The 25939-nt window shown below is 43.0% G+C and overlaps 2 protein-coding genes across 9 annotated transcripts in view; one reads left to right on the top strand and one right to left on the bottom strand.

Annotated features, from left to right (window-relative positions):
- TEAD2 (TEA domain transcription factor 2) overlaps positions 1–1268 on the bottom strand; it is a 29077-nt gene extending 27809 nt beyond the window's left edge. The window contains exon 1 of one of the 4 annotated variants that reach the window (XM_061588466.1): positions 897–1268. The gene's annotated coding sequence lies outside the window, so the exon portion shown is untranslated. The remainder of the gene's footprint in view (positions 1–896) is intronic. The other 3 variants (XM_061588464.1, XM_061588462.1, XM_061588465.1) reach the window with 3 other exon arrangements.
- DKKL1 (dickkopf like acrosomal protein 1) lies at positions 1253–23052 on the top strand. 5 transcript variants are annotated; one of them, XM_061588469.1, is made up of 9 exons: positions 1253–1376; positions 6880–7104; positions 8176–8356; positions 10714–10845; positions 12525–12611; positions 18281–18373; positions 19796–19943; positions 20488–20650; positions 22205–23052. In XM_061588469.1, exons 3-9 carry the CDS (start codon positions 8216–8218, stop codon positions 22542–22544), a joined length of 1104 nt encoding a protein of 367 aa, XP_061444453.1. In that variant the 5' UTR covers positions 1253–1376; positions 6880–7104; positions 8176–8215; the 3' UTR covers positions 22545–23052. The 5 variants fall into 5 exon arrangements, with proteins under 5 accessions (XP_061444453.1, XP_061444452.1, XP_061444454.1 ...); XM_061588468.1 differs by lacking the exon at positions 6880–7104 and having other exon boundaries at positions 1254–1376; XM_061588470.1 differs by lacking the exons at positions 1253–1376; positions 6880–7104 and adding an exon at positions 7970–8033 and having other exon boundaries at positions 19796–19859.
- Positions 23053–25939: the final 2887 nt, after the last annotated feature.

Below are 25939 nucleotides of genomic sequence, written 5' to 3'. Positions count from 1 at the left end.
CAGCAGTAAGTCTCACTGTGTATGATTTACAAGTAAATGTGCAAAGGACTTCAGGAAGTGTTTGTTGACCCTTGGGGCAGGGGAAATGTATAGATCAGGTAAGATACAGACTCCCCTCCCCTAAAGGCTGAGATTGTGAGGGGGAGGAGATGGGAGAAGTTAAAGGATAGGCACACCCCTTCCAAGAGTAAAATCTAGCTTCTTAACAAAAATGTAGTCAGTAACAAATCCACTAACACTCGCTATCAAGACCTCAATGGCCTATGCAAACTGTTGCATACTCATATAACCTAACCTAATGAACTCTTGGCTTACAGACAAAGTTCTAGCCCCTGTCCTCTCCAAACAAAGAGAAACTCAGACACACAATCAAGCCATTAAAAGAAGGTGTGGTACTCCCTCTCATCCCTCTGCTTCGAAATCGCGCATTCAGAAAAGTTTTTTAAAACGTTAACAAGGGCAACCTTTTGCTACTCACGTGCAGAACTTAAGAACACAGAATGAAATTCACAGACACCAAATATTTTAAATATCTTTTGGAAAAACATACAGGCAATCCAGTAGCAAACTCCAATTTTTTTTTCTCAATTCAGTACGTAAACGCCAGAATATATATATCTGTACACACCACAGATCTCACTTCCAGCCTCCCATCCCTTACAGTTAAAATATAAAAGAGGTGACAGACTTTTCCCATCAGAGAAAAAAAAAGCTGCAAGAAATGTTTTTCATCCCTGCAAATAAAAATCACTGCTCTCCACCACTAGATGCATGAACATTCAAATCGAAATCTCCCCTGTCAGGGCTTGCTCCCAAAAGGAAGTTATGATTAATCAGTGATTAAACAGAGAAAAAGAACGAAGGAGCTATTGGGAAGAGGAAAAAACATTACTTACTTTCAGATGAAACCCAAGAGGCTGGTTTTGTGCGCGCTAGTGGAGGGGAAAAAAAGAGGGAATAAAGGAGAAACTTTCCCTGAACTTTGCTTTTTTTTAAAAAAAGTGGCGGGGTGTGTGTGAAGAAAGAGAATCAAAACTCTTCACCACGAGGATTAATTTTGACTCATCCAAGAGGTTCCTGCCCACTTCTTGGGATTGGAAATGGGAAGAACTGGAACGTGATGGTGTGCGCAGAGGAGCAACAGGCCTGCGTGGTATTTTGGAAAGGTGACAGTTTTCCTCTGGAATCCTTGGAATGAGGCAGAGGAATTAAATTAGCAGCAGTGAGTCAGTTTCACTAAAGGGGGTGAGGAGGAGCTGAAGGCTTGGAGGGGCGGGGCTTAGAACCCTCAGGCCACACACCCCAGCAAAGCAGGAAAATGCGAGCGTTGACCAGGAGAACACGTTCATTAGGACCGGCTGAAATGTTACAAAACAGTGAGCAATTCCACAAAGTATTGGGAGGGCTACTAGCCCAGTTTTTATTATTATTTTAAAGTGGGGGTATCAGCAGTAGTGTAGTGGCAAATTCAGAAGTGCAGGGTCGCTTTCATGATAGTCACAGCCATGCCCCCCCCCCTTTTGCTGTAGGTTGAGAATGAGATCTTTGTTAATTCCTTCTCTCGCAACAACAGATGCTCCTTGGAGCCAATAGCATGAAAGGGGAGAGTGTAGCTACTGGAGAATCTTCTCAGGGGCTGACTCACTTCCCTTCACTCTGATTGGCTCCAATCAACAGGAAAGGACAAGGAAGCAGGTTAGAAGACTCTTCCCAGTGGCTAACACCCTCCCCTTTCATGCTGATCAGCTCATAGGATGGTGATCAGCTCATAGGATGCATAGGGACCCTGCTGGGACACTGCTCCCAAAAAAGTAAGGGGTCTAAGACCACCCAAGACCCCAGACAACTACACCACTGGCTATCAGGCAAATTCATGGAGGATAAGTCAGTCTGTCCATAGCTGTTATTAGTAACAGATGGCTAAATGGGACCTCCACCTTCAGAGACAATAGGGCCACATCCGCATTATACTACATTTGAAGCAGTATTATGCCACTAACAGTTATGGTTTCCCCCCAAAGAATCCTGTAATGTGTTAAAGGTGCTGAGACTCCCCACAGAGCTACAATTCCCAGCACCCTTAACAAACTATAGTTCTCAGGATTCTTTAGGGAACTGTTTAAGTGATATAACAGTGCTTTAAATATATGGTGTAGATGTAACACTGAATACCAGCAGCTAGGGAGCAACAGCCAACCTTCAAGGTTTGCTTGTGAGCTCTCCAGAGGTATCTGGTTGGTCACCGAGGGATGTTTTGTTTTAATATATTTAAAGTCTTGTTTTTCTGATATTTTAGAGTGTTTTTAGTGTTTTTGTTGCTGCCCTGGGCTCCTGTTGGGAGGAAGGGTGGGCTATAAATTAATTAAATAAATAAGATATAGGCCTTTGGGTTTATGCCACCGCAAGCAGGTTGTGCAGACGCAATTTTTCTGTGCATGTGATTGGCACATTAGCTTCCACACGTTCCTGGTTACTGTTTTTTGAACCTGTATATTCACTGCCATTCTACTATTTGCTTTCCACACCAGTGGATCTGTGATTTTTTTTGGTCCTTTCCCCTGTCATGCCTTCCCCACTATCCAACACCTTTTGATATGTGTGTGTAGCACAGATTCATTTCCACCACAATGTGATGTAGCAGTATTGAATTAATGTGTCATGCATTTAATTGCTTTTGATATGCTTTCATGTCATCCAAGCTGGAAACGCTTTACACACTATAATGGTAGCACCGAAACAATGATGGATAGGATCTAGGGCACACACCATGAGATTATAGGCCAGATAGCTGAACCAGTGGAGGCTGGTGGCTCCATGTCAGTGGAGCAGGGGAATCCATTCTGGGTTTTAGTCTGAACTTTCAAGCAGAAACTTCTTGAAATCCAGAGTGGATTCCACTACCCTATTGACATGGAGCCACCAGTCACCACTCAGCTGAATGTCTATTTCAGGAAATCTGGTAGAAAATATAGCATCCAACACTCTTTTCTTTCAAGCAGGCTGACCCCTGTTTGATCTTGGCAACTCAGTGCATTTGCCTCAGTGCATCACTGTTTTTTGGGCTGGCCAGCAGGTCTCTGAAAGAGCCACAGACCTGATACTGGCTGTGGGACCCCACAAATGCTCCATTTCAGCACCTTCCTTGCATGGCAAATGACTGGGTGACCTTGGGCCAGTCACTGCCTCTCAGCCTAACCTACCTCACAGAGTTGTTATGAGGATAAAATGGAGAGAAGAACCCTGTACACCACCTTGAGCTCCTTGAAGGAAAGGCAAGATATAAATGCAATAATAAATAAATAAATAAAATAAGGATCTCTTCTGTTGAACACCTGATGGAACAATTTTGCTTCTATTTTTCATTCAGAGGTCTTGTGCAACGCCTGTGTATTAATATATTTAAGGCTGGTGTGTATATAAAACAGATTGTATTGCATGCAGCAATTGGTGGAAATAGGCATCAGAAACAAAATGGCGAGGTTGTGTTTAGGTAAGGAGCAAACGGAAGTACAGAGGTGAAGCCGTAAGGTCATCCATAACCCATCAAAACTTCACCACACATGTGACAAACCGCCCACCAAAACACATGCACTAATGGGCTTTCACATCAGCAGTATGCATAATACTGCAGAGGCATTATGGGTTATTTTTACTTATCAGATTTTCTGGGGTAAGGGGAAATCTGGAATCAGTGGGGGGAAAGTGTGGATTTGTATTCTGATTACAATGATGTTAAACGTGACATACAAACATTTTAAAACTGCCCTGGAATCTATTCTGACAAAAGGCAGTACAGAAATATTTTAAATAAATAAATAAGGCAAAATAAAGGGTCATGGAAAACTATTGGCTAGGTTGGGCTGTAGAGAGAGTATGTTGTCAGCTTCGAAACAACTTAATTGATTCCCAGTTGATTTCTGGGTCTGATCCAAAGTGTTGTTGTTGACCTTTAATAGTGCAATCCTAGGCATGTTAGAGGGCATTTGGAGCCCTCTGTTACCCATCTCCCAGCTGCTGTAGTGCTCTTTCTGGTGTACTGGCTTCATTCAGGTTTCTGCTGCTCTATTGACTGGGATTTATTGTATTTAATTCCACGGAGGCTGGCCTGTTATAGTGAATGGGGCAATACCCCACTAACCTCAGGCTGCCCTCACCTGCTTGCCTTTTTACTCACATCCAGTCCAGGGGGTGTCACTGGCTGCCAGCTTTCTTCTCCCTCAATGTTGCCCTTATAGAAGTAGAGGGGAGGAGGATGGGGACAAAACTAGAATTGATTGACTCTGCCCCCACCCCTACTTTTGGCCTCCCTGCCTTCCACCCTATCAGTCCCAATGGGCACCAGCCACCACTGTTTTTAACATTGCTTTTAATGTCAGCTGTTTTGTAGTGGTTGCCAGGATACAAATATATTAATCAAAATATCTTCTGTAAAGAGGGGGATGGCTATTTGCATTATTTGTAAGCACAGATATTACAGATAATTAAAATGTAGTATTTTTAATCTGATGCATAATTAATCAGTGGCATTGTTTTAATCAGTAAAAAAGGGTTTTAATTGGTTAATCAAAGGAATTATTTGACTCTCATGGAGCCATTTAGGAGTTAATTCCTTGAAGTAAAAAAAAAAAGCCTTTGATCCTCTCTCCAACCAGCCACACCATGTGTATATGTTATTAGGTTGGGAAAAAACACATCGAAATCTCAAGGACTCTGCAGCTAAGCCAAGTTTCAGAATTTCATTCTCCTAGCCAGTTACTACAACAGTAAAGTGTCTGTGTTTTCATTGTTATTTTCTTACATTCGATTAGATATGCTTAAAACAAAGAAACAGAAAACATTATACCTTTAGGCAAGAAGAGCACTCTGCATATGCCCAAAGACAGTCTAATTAAATTGTTTTTAAAGTTGATTTGGGTCAATAGGAAATATACCTGCACATGTTCAGACTTACTCAGCCAGAAGTTCCATAAATTTAGACAACAAACAAAAAGTGGCAGCAATACTGACAAGCGATCTAGAAGATTCCCTCCAAGAACCTTCTGAGTATTTCCACTCCTGGCTTGTAATTTACTCTGTGAATTTAGCAAGAGAATTTGGAATGACACAAACACACTCTCTCCCTGGAGCGCATGCTCACTTCCTGGAGGGGGGACATTTCCTGGATTTTTGATCATGGTGGAATTTTTCAATACATGTCAGTTTCACCAAAATTGTAGGTCACCAAATGGTGACATGACAGAATTGCAGCCTTTACCATTGTTCTTAGGGAAGTGAGTAACTTCCTGCCCATGAGAGAGCCCTTAACCGGAATTTAATGTTTATTATGCTGGAAAAGAGCGCTGTACAGTGGATTTCAAACTTTCTGCCCGCAAGCAACCCTTTCATCAGTGGTTTTTTGCTGAGGGACCTCTGCATATCTACTGGAATGTCTCCCAACATTGCAGAGTATTTTGGGATGCATTCTAGGGTACAGTCTCCAATTGTGCCAGGCGGGGTGCTAGCTAGTCCTCTTGGCCCAGCTGCCATCCTGTGTAAACAGAGTGCTCTGTACAATTTATTCAACACTATTGTGTCTGTGTTCTTCAGGAGAAGGTATTAGGGTTACAGGTGCCAGCTTTATTACTGTACTCTGCTCCTGTGCTTTTAACAGCAGCTTGATCTGCAGATACTAGCAAGTGATGATAATTATGTGCTAAGTAATTATATAGTGAAGACTCTTGGCAGCTGATATCTGCAGATCAAACTGCTATGAAGGGCACAGGAATAGACCAAGCTGGTTAGTTAGTTAGTTTGTTTATTTAATTTGTTAGTCACTTTTCTTCACAAAAGTGAACCCAAAGTGACTTACAATCAAACTAACTGGATAAATGCCTATAAGACTTAATTTCTACTTGGAAGGAGGTGGAGAAGCTACCTCAGCTGGAAGTTCGGGACAGTATTATTTTTTAAGCCAGTGCTAGACAGAGACAAAACCATGAGAAATGTACGTTGATAGTTTTGGTGTTGCAGAAATTCTCTGGTAAGGAAAAGAACACAGAACATGAATATATGTCTGGTACTAATACAGAGCTGAAGTGATGCTAAACAAATGCACGACATTGTTGGCAACAAATGCATGACACAGTTGGCAAATGGTTTAAAGCATATGTCTATTACATTCTGCATCAGAAGGGGAGCTGCTGCAGTGGTAGTTCCGATGTCAGTGGGGCAGTGAATCCGCTGCGGGTTTTTGTCCAAACTTTCAAGGAACTGTTCAGGGTGCAATGCCAGTGGCTATTGCCACATCTTGTGGCAGTGAATTCCATAAATTAAAATTGTTCTGTGTGGACTGGATTATTGCACTGCCTTAGATGAGCTTAAATGGGATTTAGACAAATTCATGGATAGGTTTGCCAGTGGTTATTTTATTTTAATTTTACTTTTTATTTACTGCATTTATATCTCACCTTTTCTTAAAGGAGCTCAATGCAGCATACATAGAAGAGAGTTTATTCCCCTCCATTTTATGCTCACAACAAGGTTAAGCTAAAAGATAGTGGCAGGCCCAAACTTACCCAGTGAGCTTCATGGCTAAGTGGGGATTCAAACCCTGGTCTCCCAGGTTCTAGTCCAACACTCTAACTGCTACACCAAACTGGCTCTATTCATTAGTATGGCTAAAATAGAGCCTCCTGTTAGAGGCAGTATATGACTGAAGACTAGCTGCAATGGAGGGAAGAGGCCCATCACCTTCAGTTCCTGTTGTGGGACAGATGGCCCTTGGTCTGATCCAGCTTGGCTCTCCATAAATTCTCATGAAAAGATGTTTGCTTTCAATCCTGTGGTTTTAATACTGGATGTTTTATTCTTTACTATATTTTTCTTTTTCTTTTTTGGAAGCTGCTCTGGATACTTATTGGGAAAACAGCTGGGTGTAATCCAAGCGGATAAAGAGATCCCCAGGAAACTAGGAATGTGGGCCTTCTGTTTACTGGCAACAGAGATAGAAGACACTGGGGTGGACACTTGCTGATTTTTATTTTAAAAAATCAAGAGATTTACAGCACAATCCTAACCATGTCTACTCAGAAATAAGTATTGAATTCAGTGGAGCTTAACTCCCAGGTATGTAGGGCTAGGATTGCATCCTTAACCTGTCTTCCAGCAACTTGCCTTTCTGGGCCTGAAAGCCAGGCCCTCTGACCTAAAAGCCTTGAACCTTAACATTTTGTGGTGGGGACTGACTCTGGTTACTGAACAGTGAGGTAAAAGCACTCTTCACATACTCAGAGGCACCCTTGTGATTATGTTATATGTTCAATCTAGGGCTGACTTCTCTGGCATTCAGACTAGCTTCTAGGGTTGAGGACTGCTCAACTCTAGCTCAAGTGAAATCTTCAGCATGAGGCTAAGGGGGGATTGCAAACAGGGGGACGGATGTGGGTTAGGTGCCTGTAACCTTGAGATATGTCTATGTCTTTCAAGGGGGCTTATGGCAGCTTACAGAAAGGGGCTGTAAATGGAGCCCCCTTACCAATCCACTGGGAGCAGTATGGCTCTGTGTAGAGAAACTGCTGGGCATCTGTCGGGAGTCAGGACAGCTATGCGGGAACATTCTGGAACCGGAACCCTTTTTCAAATGAGCACCTTGTCAGAAACTGACTGACAGGAGTTCTGGAGAGTTACAGGCTGGTTGGTGAATCAAGGGTGGCAGAAGAAGCAAGTTGGAGCTGTGTCTGGGGTGGGGTACTGAACCAAAAGGGGAGAGTGGAAGGAGGGTGGAAGGCCACTCTGAAGGGGATTTGTGTGTATGTGCTCTTTAGAGCAAGACTGAGGGAACTTGTGGTCCTCCAGATCTTGCTGGACTCTCCCATCCTCCCTGGCTATTGGACATGCTGGCTGGGGCTGATGGGAGTTGTAGTTCATCAACATCTAGTGAGCCACGTAAGTTCCCCATCCCTACTTTTTAGACTCAGGTTTGGCTGGGATTAGAGGAAAAGGCCTCTCTCAGTTCAGACACTTAAGCATTAGTTCATGGACTGTCCTGGGACAGGGTAAAGGGATGGAGGGCTATGTGTTTTGAGGAAACCTGTACAGGAGGGAGGACATGGGAATACTCCAGTAGGGGCGGTGCCTGCTGTGTAGGCTCCAGTCTGTCTCTCTAATCTTTTTCTTTTGTTTCTGTCTTGTGCGCAGGTCTGGCTCAGGCAGCCACAGAACCAGGGATCAGTCAACGATGCTGCTGTTGCTGCCGCTGGTATGGGGGTTATGGTGCCTGACAGCTCTGATGCAGGGAGGGACAGCTTCCGCTGCCTTCCTGCCCCCCAGCGTGGAGAGGCTGTTCCAGGAGTTTAGCAACATCTTTGAGCAGAGTCGGGTAAGGGATGAGGAGAGGGAGGGAGCTGGTAGATCAGATTCCCTCCCCTCCCAACATAATAGAAGGAATGCTCTAGTGCTGGGCGGGCATCTACAATGAGAATCCTTCTAAAATAAGGGAGGATCTTTAAAATAAATCAACCTTCACCAACCTGGCACCCTTCCACTGTTTTGGACTACAACTCCCATCAGCCCCAGCCAGAGGGCACCAGGTTGGCGAAGGCTACAATAAATGCTATAACTAGGAATCCTGCAGGAAACCTGCCTGTCCTTTATATTCAAACCAAAGTAATATCTAAAATACTTTCCCCCATTCCTCTTACATCAGCATCTTTTCTCTTGTTATCTACCTCTTTCCCCACAACCTATTAGTTCTCTTCATCCTGCATGGCATGCTTAATGTTTATTTTGGGGCATACAGGGTTTTTTTAATGGTTCCCCATGGAGGTAGATGTGAGAGCATGTCAATACTGATTAATAACCTAATTCAGAAAAGGACCAATTCCCAACCTTCCTGAATGTTAAATGTTGATTTCTCAGAGGTTCAAAAGTTAAGATCTTATCTTGCAGAGTTCTGATTTTTGGGTGCAAAAGCTGGGACTAGGGGGTTCAGGAATGCCTAATTCTACATTTTGGGACAGACACAAACCTCCTCAATTTCCGTTATGAAATCTGAAGAGTGCCATTCACACATTGCGCAGGTGTAATAAACCTATTAAATCCATTCTTGTGAGCAGTGGTGAAGTTAGGTAATTTTAGACTCAATAGTCTTATAAGGATGGTAGAATGTGTATCATTTAACCTGCTGTGTACATACCATACATTTAAAACACATTGAAAGCACACTTTTCACCACCCTCAAAATTCCTGGGAACTGCTGGGAATTGCAACTCTGTCCGAGACAAACTACTGTTCCCATAGTTCCTGTATGTGCGTTTGTGTGCTTTAAATGTGTATTGTGTACGATGCCCTTAGTAGTGTGCCCTGAACTTCTTTCCCAGAATCCTGCCCTGAAGGCACCACTTATTAATATTTTTGGGGTGTGGCATCTTGTCTTGCAAATGTTAATTTCAATTTGTTCTCAAACGGAAACGTCACACCTAAATCTCAGATTGTTGTCAATTGGTTTCTGCAGCCTTTTGCTGCAATTACACTGGTTGTAAATCTGTTTAGTTTAATCAGCATGGTTTTCCTCCACAAGAACTCTTGGGAGTTGCAGATTGGGGAGGGTTTGGCTGATGGCACTGAGAATTCTTTGAGACATATGGCATTTAAACAGTTAAGTGATGGCTGGCCAACCATAGTTGAATGAGTTCCCCTCATTTGAGGGTACCCTTTGATCAAATTGAGCAACTGTGTACCATTAAGATTAGCATTCATGGTGGCTGCTTCTCAGATGTGTTTCTTTTTTAAAAAATCACTTATTCCTTTAAAAAATGTGAAAGAAATTTAAGAGGAGACTTTCAAGAAAACAAATGTTTATTTTATTTTTAAAAAATTATTCCCCTGATGAAGGCTACTTTTTGGTGAGTGGAAGAAGTAGCTTCCAGACTGCCTGTCAGTTGAGCATTCATCCTGATTTGTTTGTCTAACCTCCCTGCAAACTTTGTGCAGTGTCTGCTATTTACTGAGGATCATTTTGATTTGTTTGTGGGGAGATTGTACAAATGTGGCATCAAGCAAGTGCTATCTCACATTTTCCAATAGATTCTCCCATCGCTTTCCTTATGGAAAAAAGGTTGAGGGGAATAGCATGTTTGTTGCACAAGAGCTCCAAATCAATTTTATTTGCACAACCTGGGCTTGCCTGTATGTGATTGAATCCCACCCAGAAATGATGACAGCCTGGAAATGCTCTAAGTGTTAGTAGCACCTTCTATCCCACAGCAAGTATCAATTGCAAGGTAATACAGAGGAAAAGAGCTAAACCCTCTGATCAGGTCCCTTTGCAGCTGATTATTTTAAAAATAAATGGATACAATACAAACAATACATTAAATGCATCAATGCATTTTATGAATCATGATCCAGTTTGGCCCCAAGGCCCCAAAACCTAAGTACACATCGTGTGAAGAGGTACTTTTATTCATTCTTATGTTATGTTTGTGTGGAATGAAAGAATGATTCACAGGAAGACATGTAAACATCCCACAAGCAAATCAGGATGAATGTTCATTGCCGAATACTCTCCCTGCAAGCAAACCAGAACAACTGTTCAGTTAAGACTGAATGTAATATAACCTCCACATAAGCTTTGTGCAAGCAAATCAAAATGAATGCTTAATAAACAGATCATCTGGAGGGGCCCTCTGCCTACTTTCTCTGCATACCCTAAGGTTCCATTTTTGTCATTTGTAGGAAACGATGGGGAAAGACAGGTTTGAGACTTCGGTGGATATCAGCCAGCTGCCCTCAAACTACCACAATGAGGAGAAGCATCAACGGAAAGTGGGGAATGCCACAGTGTACAGCCACCATGAAATCAGCAAAGTGAGTAAGCTACTGAAAAAAAAAAGCAAAATGGAGGTGTGTCAGTTCTTTAAGCATGGAATCATGGTTAGCCAAATTCAGCTTGGCTCTCTGGTTGGTTCTGATCAATGTAGTTGGTGGTTTCGGGGCTGCCCCTACCATAAGAATGAAACAGCTGTTTTGGACAGCAACTTCTAGACACCGTTAAATTATATTTTGTCAGTAATATATTAAATAAATACACCAGGTAGGAGAGAACCATTTAGATTTTTTGCCCAGGCAGCAGAACATCTTGGGCCAGCCCTGTATAAATCAACTGAAGTTAATCTTGGATTAAAATTTGTCCCCTGATTTAGTAGGGCTGAGACTCCAAATTTTGATTAAAAACTATTCAATATGGCCTTTCCTTCTAACAATGAGTGAGATTGGGGTCTGAGAGCTGGTCAGGAACCCAAGCAATTGGTGCAGAGACTTCCAAACCTGGGGCAGAGATGTCTGGATCTGATAGCTCCTCAGGGTCGCTGACTGGGTGGCGATCTGCTTGGAGAGGGAGGGGTGTCCAGTACACCCTGTTGCTTATCTGGGGAGGGCTGAAGGATTACATGGTTCTTGCAGTCTGAAGTGGTACAATCCATTCTACCACCTCGTCACTTTATTCTGTTGCATGCATGATCCAGGCCCAGTTTTAGCACACCACCACCTTAAGCAAATGCTGAGGGCTCCCAGTGTCCTACCAGGGCCCGCTGCTGATGCCTCACATTTCACATATACACACGGTCCCAACCGGGGGTGTGGGAGTCAGCCTTTTAGTTTCCTGCCATGCCTTGGAACAATGCTTCCTACTCGGGGCATGGTGGGAAATTAAAAAGGCAGCATGGACATACAGCCACTCAATCCTGTTTGGAGCACTTCTGCTGCCACTGCCAAATAAACCCACTGGGGCTCACCCACATAAAGGGGGGGGCATGAAGCTCACTGGGTGACCTTGGGCCAGTCATCAACTCTTAGCCTAACCTACTTCACAGGGTTGTTGTGAGGAGAATAGAGAGAGGGGGAGAGCCATGTATGCCACCTTGAACTTCTTGGAGCAAAAGTGGGATAGAAATGCAACAATACATAAATAAGCCCCCATCCCCCCAGACAGCAGCAGTGTAGAACAGGTTTGAGGTGTGACTGAAATGCTCAGGGTGATACAGGAAATCTCCTCATGAATGGGGTTCCAAAGTGCTGTTGGAATGTTTGAATCCACTTTCCACATGGGTCCCCTGAGTTGTTTCAGAAGCACCTACTACTTCAGCACCACCAGGCCCTAGAGCAGGGATGGGGAACCAGTGGCCCTCCCAGTATTGTTGTACTACAGCTCCCATCATCCCTGACCATTGTTCATGCTGTCTGGGGCCAATGAGTGTTGGAGTCCAACAATGTCTACAGGGCCACAGGTTCCCAGTATCTGTCTTAGGGGGTTGCAGGTCTGCTATAGGTACTTCATGCAGTATCTAGGGAACTTCCATCCTCCCACACTCCCCAGGAAGCCAAGTAAAATGTTTCCATGGCCATTTAGGGCCGTGACTATGAGGACATGTTTGCTGGCAGCCACACTGCTATCCCACAAGTATTTAATTGGGCCTACGAGTAAGAATGCTGATTCTCTTGTTCTGCTGCTCTCACTCAAGCCCATGCTGTTTTCTCAATATATGCAGATGATGGATAACCGTACAGGCGAGATGATGTTTTCAGAGAAAACTGTGACTTCTATTGAACAGGCAGACACCCACCCCAATGAGAAGGTCAGTGAGCACTGCACCCCCAGAAGGCTGATATACCCACTTGTCTTTCAATAGCCAGTTTGTGGATGTGTTGTGTGTGTGCGTGCATGTGTGTGTGTGTGTGTGTGAGAGAGAGAGAGAGAGAGAGAAGGACAAGGACAGGTTGTGTGTTAGGCTCTAGAACAGAGGTATAGAACCTCAGGCCCAAATGTAGCCCACCAGACTTCTCTATCTGGCCTTTTGGACTCTCCTCAGGTCACCTCCGCTCTCCCCAGGCCACATCCCTCAGTAGCCCTACTTCATAAGCTCCCTGTTTTTGAATATGTTATTGAGTTCTAATGATGCCTCTCAGTTGCCTGGATGAAGGATAGAAAGGAGTGTGTGTGTGTGCAGAAACTAGCATAATGTACACAGGTGGAATGTACATTCATTACTTCACTCACTTTTGCCCCGACCCTGCCCACCACTGGCATGTGCCCCTGGAAGGTTGACTAGCTGGGAATGTGGCCCTTTGTCTGAAAAAGATTTCCCACCCCTGCTCTAGAATCTGTTCTGCATGCTGTTTCAAGCTGCAAGCTGGAGTACCACCCTGTGAGGAGATCTGCTAGTAAGTAAGCCCTCCCAAGCAGCAAGCTTACACAGAACCTTGTCCCCTGAGTACCTATCCAGATGTTGCAAGAAATAGTGAGATAGTATAAAACAACATGGAATGCTAAATGCATTCTTGAATCCCGGGACTCTGATTCTTCTTCTTTTAATTAACAGCATGAAACCCTGATCTGGTTGGGGGGCTTAATCCTTCCCCGTCATTTTTTCACTGAAAATTGGCCTCTGAAGATATTATTTGCCCTCACACCACTATTTCTTCCTGCTATTAGCATCTTGGGGGAGGGGGCAGTTTTTAGTAAGGAAATGGCATGAGAGAGTTAAATGCATGTTACCCCCTGCATCATAGTCCAGATCTGCATCAGCCCTCCCTAGCTATGTGGCTGTTATTAGCTGTTGCACGACGTGTATACTTGATCAGCTGTTTCTCATCTGTCCTGGTACATGCCCTGTGGGAAGGAGGGGCAGATGGTGCAGGTAGTTTTTATTAGACTGCACTTCCCTCCCAGAGAACTCAGGAGGACCCCAAATTTCTTCTGCTCAAAATCACTTAGATGTTATTCCCCATACCACTTCCCCACAAAAGAGAACTCATAAGCACTTGTTGGATTGTATACCCAAATTTTGTTTCCAACAGTGGACATCTAAAGGCTTCTGGGATGCAGTGATGGAAGGCAAGACTTGCCCCTTCATGTCTGTTCCCAGCATTCGATACTGGCAGTTCAATTTCGATATCATGGCTGATGACCCTTGTTAGACCTTTGCTCCATTAATTTGTCCAATCCTTTCAAAAAGCCTTTTACAGCATAGATGAGGCACCTGTGGCCCTTCAGTTGTTACTGGACTCTCAGCTCCCCTCAGCCCAAGCTTGCCTGGCCAATGGTCAGGGAAGATAGGAGTTGTAGTCCAACAATATCTGGAGGGCCACAGGTTCCCAACCTCAGATCTATTAGAACAAAACCAGTGAGTCCCATCCTCTGTCCCCCAGTCTCCTAGATTTGTCTTTCCCTGTCCCAGGAATTCCCCATTCACTTCATCTGACCCTCCTCCTCTACCTGAGGATCAAGGAACCCAGATGTCAGTCAGATATCCTCCCCCCCCACACACACTAAGCATGAGTTCTTCTCTGGTTGATTCATGCCAATCATCACTGAGGTAATATCCACACCCCGCTTGCATTTTATCTGTATCTTTCCAGGAGAAAAAGCCAGTGACTAGTCAGGAAGAAAATGGCGGTGAGGCAGACAGAGAGACCACTGGGCTCAGGTTCTTCAAGTTGGGTCTCCCCCAGCCTAGGCCTAGGCTGACCTTTCTCATCTTTCGCTTGCCCAAGCACCTAAAGAACAAGCCCATCACTGAAGCCAACTGGGTAAAGGAAGAGCCAGTCAGTGACAGGAGGCACAGGCTGATGGCCATTCGGAATGGGCTTTTGACAGCTCCCCATACCATCAAGAAGAAAGTCCTGCTTGTCACCCCAAACCACAGGCTCCTTCCACAGAAACGTCATTTCTTTTTCTTCTGGAGGAAAATATAAGGCATGAGGGAAACCTCTAACTTGCCTGAGCAGCAGAGAATGTCTGTTTCCTAGATATTTCCTCTTTCACATTCACAGGGTGGGGGGGAAGCCTCCAAAAGGGGGAAAATGTTTCTCTCAAAGGCTTGAAATAAAAGTTGTTCCTTTTGAAAACAAAATCATGAAGATGAGCAATTTGTAATTCTATGTTATTTTTATTAATGTTAGAATCAGGATTCTCTTTGTTTTGAATATAGCACAGATAGATGCCAGACAGGATTTGAAACAACCACCACGATTAATCTTCCTGTGCTGTCAGTGCACATAGGCAACACAGACAGGTCTCTGCTCCTAAGGAGCGAGGAAACAACAGAGGGAGGGAAGAATCATGCATGAATGCCATGAAATGTGCTTAAACTTGGATGCCATTGGGAATGAGGATTAAGAGGATAAGATGTGGAAAAGGTGGGTGTTGTTGAATGAGGGATCTGAGGATCAGAAGAGAGATAGCAATAAGTGATCAGGGAGGCAGTTCCACCTGCACATAGGGAGCAGCAAGGGAGAATAATTCTTATAGTTTCTATAATAATTTCTATAATAATTCTGCTCCTGACTGCTATGTTGCCACTGACCCACAAGCTACAAAAAAGAAAATGGAATTATCAGGAGGGCTGGATATTACACCCACAAACTGTGGGCATGATCCAGCCAAAGCTGGTCCCATTGGTTTTGAGAAGAGCAGTCTAACTCTCCCACTGAAATAGATGGCACTTCAATGTACTTCTTTTTGTGCCCCACTTTGATTGACCACACCTACCACTTTTCAGAAATATCAACATTAGGCTCCAAGAAAACAATCTGGAATTATCCCTGTGCCGAGAGAGAGGAAAAGAAGGAAGGAAGCACACAGCCTGCCTCCTTCTGGCACATTCTTCTTGTAGCCAACTGAGATGGTTGGCTTATACCTAAAAACTGGTCTGTAGGTTGTGTTGAAGTTTGTCTGTCCTGGGCATTCAGCATTCTATGCCAAGATAAACCCAATTTTCCACCAGGTCCAGGTTCACTGTCTATAATCAAAAGCCATCACATTATATGATAAAACAACATTATATTACCAAGTATAAATGACATTTTCAAATAAAAAGAGAATCGTTTCCACATAACACCATCAAGTACAAAAGGTATCTGAGCAGCTAGATTAAAACATGGGAGTTAAATCAGGTGATCACCAGCCCAGGAAATGTCAATTGGCTGGGTAAATTTGTACTGATGTAGTCTCAACAGTAAATAACAATGTTCCTATAGTCAATGTAGTAATTGTTTTTATTTATTTAATTTTATTGTATACAGGAAAATACAAAAGAGAGATCAAACAAGAACAAAATACATTCTACCCTGGTGATACAGAGTAGAGCAATGTATCTTGATCTGATAACAGGAAGAAAACTCTTCATAAAATCTGAAAACTTAGTATAGGACTCTAGCAGCTATCAACAGCAACATAGTTCTTTGGTTGCTGTATAATTCTGTACCAAGACAAGCTGTATTCTGCAACTGAAATAAATTATATGAAGAATAAGTCATACAGTTATTGTGCATAAATGATGGAGAGGGGCAAAGAGCTCTGCAGGGCATTGATACCCCATCCATTGACAGCTGGAAATAATCTTCCCCACTGAATTTCTAAGACCTTATCTGCCATTTCTCACTTTCTTTCAAGCCTAAATGTGTCCTTAAGGGTGACAAACTTTCATTTAAAAAATTGAACTGAAAGGAGTTCCCATATTAAACTTTTTTAATGCATTGAAAGCATTTCCAATTTTCTGGTTATCCTTAATGTGCTTGTGATGTTCCTCTATTAGTGTATATATGGTAAGTGCTGTTTGTATAGGAGATACATGGTAAGTGGAATGAAAGAGGGGGGAGTGAATGGGCAGTAGAATGCTGGATGATTGGCTGAATGTTTAAAACGGCTGACAGTATAAATGGAAGGATATCAGGTAAATCTGGGTGGATGTGAGGTGGAAGGTGGATGTGAGGTGGAGTGTGGACGTTAGAGGGTTGTTTGGTGGGTTTATGAGGAGAGTGTGGAGTTCGGATTAATACTAAGACCAGTACCTCAGGAATAGATGTAACCATATGCTTAAGTGCCTTTTAAAGAAATCTTGTTATCTCTGTTATATAATAAAATACTTATATGGTTTACCAAAGGCCTGATCCTTGGCTGGGGTTTCACAGACCAGAAGGGAGGGTAAGGTAAATACCAAGGCTGAAGGATAACAAATGGTGGCAGCGGGGAAGGGTAGAATAACACCACAAGCAGTCTGAGTAAATCAAAGGGATTGGGACAGCTTAAGCACGCAGTCACAGAGGTAACCTAATTGAGGGAGATTCAGGCCAAGTCTCTGGGAATACTGGTTATAGGACGTGACTGGTGGTGCTGCCTAGCAGGGGGATCTGTTGAGATCTGTGCTAGAGCGGGGGGAGAAACCATAAAAAAGGACAGTCCAGACTGGTGGAGTCCCTGGTGGTGCCTAATGACAGGCAGTAACCACGAGCAGGTAGGAACCTGACAGGGAGAGCCAGGGAAGGACCGTCACAGTGCTCAAAGCCAAATAATGTATACAAAAATACATTAACTCTGGAACAGCTTACCTGAGGAGATACGCCTGGCGCCTACGGTACTTTCTTTTAGGCGCCAGGTTAAGACCTGGCTATACTCCCAGGCATTTTAATGTTTAATGTTTTCATGTTTAACGTTGTTAGTTAACTTGCTGTTATGTGTTATTGATTTTATTATACTATTGTATTTTAATCCTGTTTGTACACCGTCCAGAGAGCTATTAGCTATGGGCGGTCTAAAAATGAAACGAAATAAATAAATAATAATAAATAAGGGGAAGTATGCATAAAAATGCATACATTAGTGAAACTAACATATCAATGCATCATATTAAGGGAAACTGCTTGCAAGAACAGACATAAGGCAAAATTGCATACAAAAATGTGTATATTAGGAGAAATTTCCACTAATAAATTTTCATGAGGACTTAAAAAATATAAATCACAAACTGATGTAGAAATGAGAACTGAAGAAAACTGGGAAAATGAGAAATTGAAACTGATATGTTTGTCCATCGCTACTTTGAAAGTTCATGTGGAATCCGGCATCCCTGGGGCTCCTTTGGGAAGAGTACTCCTATTCATAGCTACTCAGAAGTAAGTTCTATTTAAGCTGAATGAGGCTTACTCCTAGGTAAGTGGATATAGGATTCAACCTAAGTCATGGACTGATAATGGACCAATAACAGTATCCTCAATAAGGAGGCACCATACAGCATGAACCGCCACAATCAGGCCACAGGCCACTCATGACCAATCGTGGCTCATCAGCAGTAGCAGAAGCTCAATAACCTGCTCACATCAGATAGTTCACCTAGCAAGTGACAGAGGTGCTAACCCAAATAACTCTGCAGCCATTATGTTCAGCCCTTACCCAGCAATAAGACTGTGAGCTTGCTAATGAAATGGTTAAATAATCCTTTTCAGATATGCCCTTCCTTCCCAACAGGAATGTGTGAGTGACAATGACTGTCAAAAGGACCAGTTCTGCTTTAGATCTCTCCTTGCTTCCTGGTGCCAGCAGTGTAAGGCCAAGAATACAGTGAGTACCCTCAACATTGCTGCCAGAACTATTCCTGAAAAGCATTCCTACTATTGAAGGTGGTTTAAATTCTATAATGAGAGGTCCCAAAGCTCAAGCTTACCAAGAGGTCCTGATTTATACTTTCTACAACAGGGGTGGGCAACCTGCACTCTTAGGCGGCATGTGTCCCTTGGCCTAATTTTATGTATCCCTTGGCCTAATATCAAACCCCCTCCAAAAACAATCAGGCCTCTGGCAAGAGCAGTCTGTCCACCCACTGGTAGCCTACTGGGCAGGATGGAAGAGGGAATCAGAAAGAGAGACAGAGAGAAGGAAGTAGCAGAAAAAGAGATAAAAGGTCTGGTCCTGTTGGAATATGTGGTTCAACTTGAACTGGTGGGTTGAGGCTTCATTGGGTTAAAAAGGGTAGCAAGAGAGGAGACCTGATTGCTAGGCTAATACCTATCCTTTGATCCCCTGCTGACTCACCCTTCCTGCTAGACATATACTTAGGATGTTGACCACATCTTCCAGTCTCCTTCCTTCCTTCTTCTTCCTCTTGAGAGGGAGAGCAGACATCTTCTCTTTGTCTCTTCCTCTCCTCCAAGCATGAGTTTGCATTTCCAACTTAGCTAGATGTTTCCTATCAAGTATGTACTTCCAGAATAAAGTAGTTATTTCTTAAAGTCTGTCTGACTAATTCCAAGGAAGGTGTAATCTTTAACAAAGATTCAACTACACAAAGCTCACTCACTCAAATATCTAATTTCGCTACTCTGCAACAGGTCTAACCAGTGATGTCTTGTATCAAGTATCAACTGGAGCTGGTAGGGCAGTGGGCTATTGGCAGGTGTAGCCAGGGAGTCACTGGTGGCAGAATCAACTTATTCTGGTTTACTTCCCATCCTCCTCCCATGCAAAAACAGTGGTCAATTAAGCAATTATCATACAAAAACATCAGAGGAGAAAGGTTGGACATTCATAAATGTCACATGTGTAGGAGTCAGCATCAAATACCTAGATATACCTGTAATTTTTCAGTTCTGGTTTTGCCAAGAGAGACAGATGGATGAACAGAAAGGACTCCAAGTAGTCTCTGAATGATAAGGAATTTATGAATATGACTCTGGTGGGGGGGGGATGACACAAGACTAGTGGGCTATAGCTTTGGATTTGGAGGTGCAAAGTAATGGTAGGGCTCTGTCCCACCCTACCTAAGTGACCAGCCTCCTCTGACCATCCTGCCCAATTTTGGCTCTGGTCCACTTCCATTTTGAAATGCAAAGACAGAAGCTGGCCTTCAGAGTAACATACCTGAAAAAAAGTATTTCGTGGATTGTGGTCTCTTTCTTGCAGTATTGTATCACAAAGGAATTTGCTAGTTTTGAGCTTCAAATAATAAATGTGCTGTCATCATGTTTCCTCTGCTTTGTTTCCTAGATATGTCAGAAGGACGGGGAATGCTGCCTAGGTTACCTGTGTGTGTGGGGCAAGTGTGCAGAAGGTGTGAGCCATGGGGAGAGTGGGACAAGATGTCATCCACACAATGAAAAGTGTGCTCAGGGGCTGTGCTGTACCACCAGCAACTGTAAGAAAGTTTCTTGCATGATCCAACTCCTCCTACCTTCAGACTTGAAGCCAAACTACATGTAATGTTAACTGCTTCACTTGGAGTTGTATGAATGTTTTTAGACTGCTGGGGTCCACAGTCAGGACTGGGACCACCATGCACAAAGAAGGGAAGTTACCCTTTCCTTCTGCACCATGGTCCTGAGATAACCCTCATCCCCACAGTCACAATAAAGTACAATAAAGAACAAACCTTGGTTACAGCTCATGATTTGTTTGGAATGAGACAAACCACAAACCTGGGTGTGCATGTAACAGTAGTCAAACCATGGCTTATCTCCCAGTAGTGTGTGGCAGAAGCAGGACTGGGAAAGGAGGGAAGCAACTGCAGTTTTCTAAATGCACACCAGTATGGTACTTCATTCATACTGAGCCATGGTTTAGCTTAGTGTTACATGAAAAACATACCAGTGTAGCTTGCATAAGAGATATTCCTTGCAGATATTACCCTATGCATTTTGTAATCATAACCTCTTCCAATTTATGTCCTATCTCCAATGCAGCTTTCTCATTCCCAGTCTGCACTCCTTATCCAAAAGAAGGGGAAGTATGCCATATCCCCAGACGCTCCTTCCTTGGACTGATGGGCTGGGGCAGCCTTGCAGCCTTTGGCAAACCTAGCCAGTACTGCCCATGTGCCCAAGGACTGAAGTGCAAAACTAAAAGGTAAGGAGGATTGCATCTGCGTAGGGTTCTTCACGAGGAACTGAAATAGCTGTAAAGAACTCTCATTCTGCCCCATTCTAGACACCACTGCTTTCTACATGAATGGCACCAACACATGGAACAAAACATGGCTGTTCCCATCATGTTGTTTGTCCCTTTAGAAATGGCTGCTTAGAGGCAAATAATCTTTGCATCTAGCGATATCGGCTAGATCCTGCTGTTGAAGCATAAAAGTTATCTAATATTTCTTTACCTACCCTCGCTGTGTAAAACTGGAATCTCTAAGATGCCTGAGAGCATCCTTCATAAATGTAGTTAAGATGTTACTGCCAAGTGCAAGAATTGTTTTGGTGGGACTTGATGTCATGAGCTGAGCACCTCAAGGCTAAACTAGATATGTATTGCCTGTAGTTTTCTTTTCTTTTTTCTTTTCTAAAATGCAACCCAGGTGGCTGCTTTGAAGATTGGGGAAGTGGTGCTCTGGGAGAGCATATTTAACCCTTTCCCCCATGCCTTTTCCCAGAACACAGAGCTTTTTCTGTGGTGGCTCCTCACCTTTGGAATGCCCTCTCCAAGGAGGCCTCCTAAAGACCTCATTACTATAATATAGGCAGTGGGGGGAAAACATTTATCTTTTCCCAGGCTTTTATGAACTCATAATCAAAGCATTGTTAACTTAGAGCTGTTTGATATTAGTATTTGAATGAGCTATTGTTGTATTAGTTTGGATGCTTTATTATTATTAAATTACTATTAAAACCTTTTTGTTACTTGCTACTCAGTTATCCACTAGCCATCCTTGGAACATACATTTATGTTGAAGGTACAGGTTATAAATTATGTGTATAGATAAATAAATAAAGTGCTGTACAACACACATACAAACTGTAGTTAGCTTTGCTAGGGCTGCTGATGGTGGTTCATGTACAGATACTGCAAGAAAAAAAAAGATTCTTGTGATTAGGATTTTCCAGATCTCCTGTTGTCATATCAAATTTGGTCTTCAGCTTAGGGTTTTCCCACCTTATCTATCCCACTGAACCATAAATAATAAAAATTTGTATTCTGTTTTGAAAGGCTGATTTAACATATTATAAATGCAGTCTTATACTAGTATATTTGCTCCACATATAATTTCACTGTTTTAGGATACCTTGCAAGGTGAAAATACTCTTGATCAGAATAGGATTATATATATTGTTTGCACTAGAGGCTGATATATTAGGGTGAATAGGGCACTGCCCCAACAAACTCAGCCTGCCCTTAGCCAACTACTACCTGCCTGCCTCCTTACTTACAACCACCTCAGAGTATGGCACTGGCTGTCAGCTTCCTCTCCTTAGTCTCAGTGTTGTCTTTGTAGAACAGAGAGGAGAATGAGAGCAAAACTAGAATTAGCTGCCTCTGCCTCTGCTTGTCATTGGCTCTGGTTCCACCTCCTGTTAGGCTTTCCTGCCTTCCACCCTACTAGTCCCAAGGGGCATCAGCCACCACTGATTGTTTCTTTATCTGACTTCCATTCAACACTGTCACCATGTTGCTTTTCTCTCCTAGATATACAACAGTTTCCACATGTGAAAAGCCAGGGAACAGTGTGGATATTAGCAGTGTGGGCCAACAGCTGACTTTCCTCCAGCCAATCCTGATGAGCCGTGACAAAGAAGATGCTTACTACAATGACTCTATGCAAGATGGCCAACTAATTGTCAATCTGCCCAGAGGCCCTTATTCCATGGAAGATATTGGCCAACCCAAGGGGCTCACTGAAGACTATGATGAGAAAAGACAGTTGGCACGGGAGGACGATATAGCTGAATCCAGTCAACCAGATTTCCAGGAACTCAACCAACTGGCCAATGAAATGGGGCAATACATTGGGCCTGGCTTTTACTAATTCCATTTGCTTTTTTGCCCATGATTTATATAGCTTAGTCCTCCTTGCTCTCAACCCTTCTCATGTCTATCTCATTTATCTCCTCTGTATTTTTCCTCGTAATCCACTGATTTCTAGATTTTGTTTAGCAAACAAAATTTGCTTTTGTTAATCATTCACATTACTAGCTATGCAAATACTGTTCTGTTTACAATGCAAATTTATTTATTTGAGGTATTTATATACTGCTTAATTACTAACGTTTCTTATTCTTTACACTGAATAAATTTATTTAACAGTGAAAACCATTAAATATTTATAGCCTGAGATAACATTTGCATTAATTCTGAAAGTCCAACCTTCCTTACTCTTTCTAGGCTGGGGTACCCAAACTGTGGTCCATGGACCATTGGTGATCCACAAGCTTCATTCAAGTGGTCCATGACACATCCGTAGATTTGTGGTTGAAGATGGGATACAGCACATCCATCATATTGAATAGTCGTTATTTTTAATTGTATTTTTTTGCTTTTTGCTTATATTGTATTTTATTGCATTATAATTTGAATTCTATGGAATTCAAATTGTAATACAATAAAATGCTATAAGAAATAAAAGAAGCAATAAAAATACAATTAAAAATCATATAGCATCTAGCACCATGCATTACAATTGTTACAGCTTACAATTGTTATAGCTGGCAGAAAAATCATTAAGTTGTCCACCAAGATCCTTAGTAATGTTCAAGTGGTCTGTGGGGAAAAAAAGTTTGGAAACCACCGTTCTAGGCTATCCTACACTTTAGACAGGAAATAGCAGAGACCTTGAAAGCTGATGGTTACTTTTGTGAGACTTGCTTATAGTATACATTACAAATGAGATGATATTGCTTATGCAAGTTATAAAAATACTGTCAGAGGTATTTCTTTTTAAATGCATCTTCTAAGAAGTTATTCTGTTTAGTGTTGGGCCTATGAGAAAAAAATCTGTTATAGATAAGGTAGTGGGTGATAATACCCGAGGGCATTCCTGGGTATTTCAGGGTAGAAGTTTCTCTGCAGAATTCTGACTGGGGACTAGGGTTGCCAGGTCAGAAGCATCCCAAAACCTGATATTTTAGGGGCGGGCCCAAGTGATGTCACAGGGCGGGCCCGAGTGATGTCATTAAGCATGATACATTAAGCATCAATCACAGTTGCTTGGAGAGTAAATTAAAAAAAAATCTGACTGGAAATTAAGCTAGACATCTTAGCTAAAAGATGGAGCCTGGGTAGGGAACCTTTAATTTAGCCTACTTGCTTTCGGCAAGAAGGGTTTAAGTGCCTTCAGGCCAGGCCAGTCACCACAAGGTCACTGTAGGAAGAAAGGAGTGTGGAGATGTTAGATGGGAGCATTCAGGAGTAAAGATGGATGCCCCTGAAGGCTGCAGTTCTAAACACACGTACTAAGGGACTAAGTCCCCATAGAACTCAACAGGACTGACTTCTGAGCAGATATAGTTTGGATTGTGCTGTTGGTAAAGCTTGACTAGGGATCCTCTGCAAAGACATCCATATCCAAGCAGGATTGGCAACCCCCTGCCTGGAATGCCCTGCCCTTATCTTTTAATGTGGCTGCTCCAAACTTCTTTACAGATTTGACCCTTCACTTCAGAAAGAGGTCTGAGAAATGAGTAAGAGTAAGCAGATTCTCTACCCTTTCTGTCTGCATAGATGCCCTCATCCTTCCCCTGCGCCCAGCAGAAGCTCTGGGCCAGGTGGGATGCAGTGGCATCTCATAGAGGATACCCTCCCGTTTCATGGGGTGTGTGATGTTCCTGCTTATATTGTAAATATGGTAAATGCTGTTTATATAGAAGACATATGGTAAGTGGAGTGAAAGAGGAGGGGGGAGTACATGAGCAGTAGAATGCTGGATGATTGGCTGAGCGTTTGAATGGCTGGGAGTATAAATGGAAGAATGACAGTTGAATCTGGGTGGTGTTTGGGTGGTGTTTGGAAGGGTTTGGGAAGTGGTGAATTGAGGAGGTGGATGGTGGTCGGTGTTGTGGTTGAGAGTGAGTCGGAGTTCTGAGGCAATTAGTAAGAAGTCAAGTACCTAACAGAATATAGATGAAACCATACGCTTGTGAAACATTCCTTCAGTAATCTTGTTATTTCTAATATTAAATAAATACTTTCTTGGTTAAACATAAGCCTGATTCCTTCAGCTGGGAACACATACCAGGGGGAATAGCAAAGTAACCAAGGCTGAACAGTTGTATCGAATGGTGGCAGCAGTGGATCGGAGGAAAGTGTATCCAGTCCCACAGAGAAACCCAGGGCTGTATGCTTCAGAGACAAGAGGTTGCAGGGTTTTTTTGTGTGAATTACCTATACCCATAGACACAAGGTATCGAGATAGCCTGGCAGAGACTAAGGCACAGTCTATTGGCTAAAAGGGATACAGAGTGTGGGGTAGTAAAGCCTAGCAGAGGGATTTGTTGAAATCTGTGCTAGAGCTGTAAAGGGTAAGAAGAAAACCTGACGTTCTTGTCTGCTGGTAGCCACAAGTGAGAGCTTCACAGGTGGTGCTGGGGAAGGACATCACAGGGTGTATGATTTGTCCAGGCCCAGAGCAGATTTTGGGGTGGGTACCCCCAGTTATTTTTTTCTATGTGTATTTGTCCATTTTGATCTTGCATTGATGCACCCATGCGTGCCCGGTGCCCAGCAGAAGCTCTGGGCTGGACGGGATGCACTGGCATCTCGTAGAGGACACCCTCCCCTTTCCTGGAGTATATGATTTGTGCTGTCCCAGAGCAGTTTTTGGGTTGGGAACCCCCAGTTACTTATTTTTTCCTGTATGTTTTGGCCTGCTTTGATTTTGCATAGATACCCTCTTCTGTGCCCTGCACCCAGCAAAAGCTCTGGGCCGGGTGGGAGTGGCATCTCGTAGAGGACACCCTCCCCTTTCCTGGGGTATATGATTTGTCCTGCCCCAGAGCAGAGTTTGGGGTAGGCACCCACAGTTACTTATTTTTTATGATTTTATGACATTATGTATTTATGATAATATCAGAAGACTAATGATTTTGATTGCATAAATGTATTGTTATTCTTGACGGGGAAAGTCCCCCAATCACAGTGATATATCATACAGGGTACCCCAACATATATTCTGGGGTTCAGAGACATGTTAAGTTTGGTTTGAAGTTGCTGTAGCTGTCAACTCTTCTCTTTTAGTGTTTTGAACTTTCAAGCAAATAAGCAACTGGGAACTAGGAACCAACTTCAGCATCGTATCAGTCAAATAGATTAAACAGTCGCGGGGGGCGGCTGCTGACGTTTTGATGTATATCTCGGGAACCAGACCACCTAGAAACTTAATTCTTTTTTTAAATTGAAGCTGAGAATCTGGAGATTAAGGGGTGCTAC

This window comes from Rhineura floridana, chromosome 11, assembly GCF_030035675.1.
Source record: "Rhineura floridana isolate rRhiFlo1 chromosome 11, rRhiFlo1.hap2, whole genome shotgun sequence".
NCBI lineage: Eukaryota > Metazoa > Chordata > Lepidosauria > Squamata > Rhineuridae > Rhineura > Rhineura floridana.
Note: the sequence above shows the minus strand (reverse complement) of the source record. Positions and strands in the feature narration are given on the sequence as shown.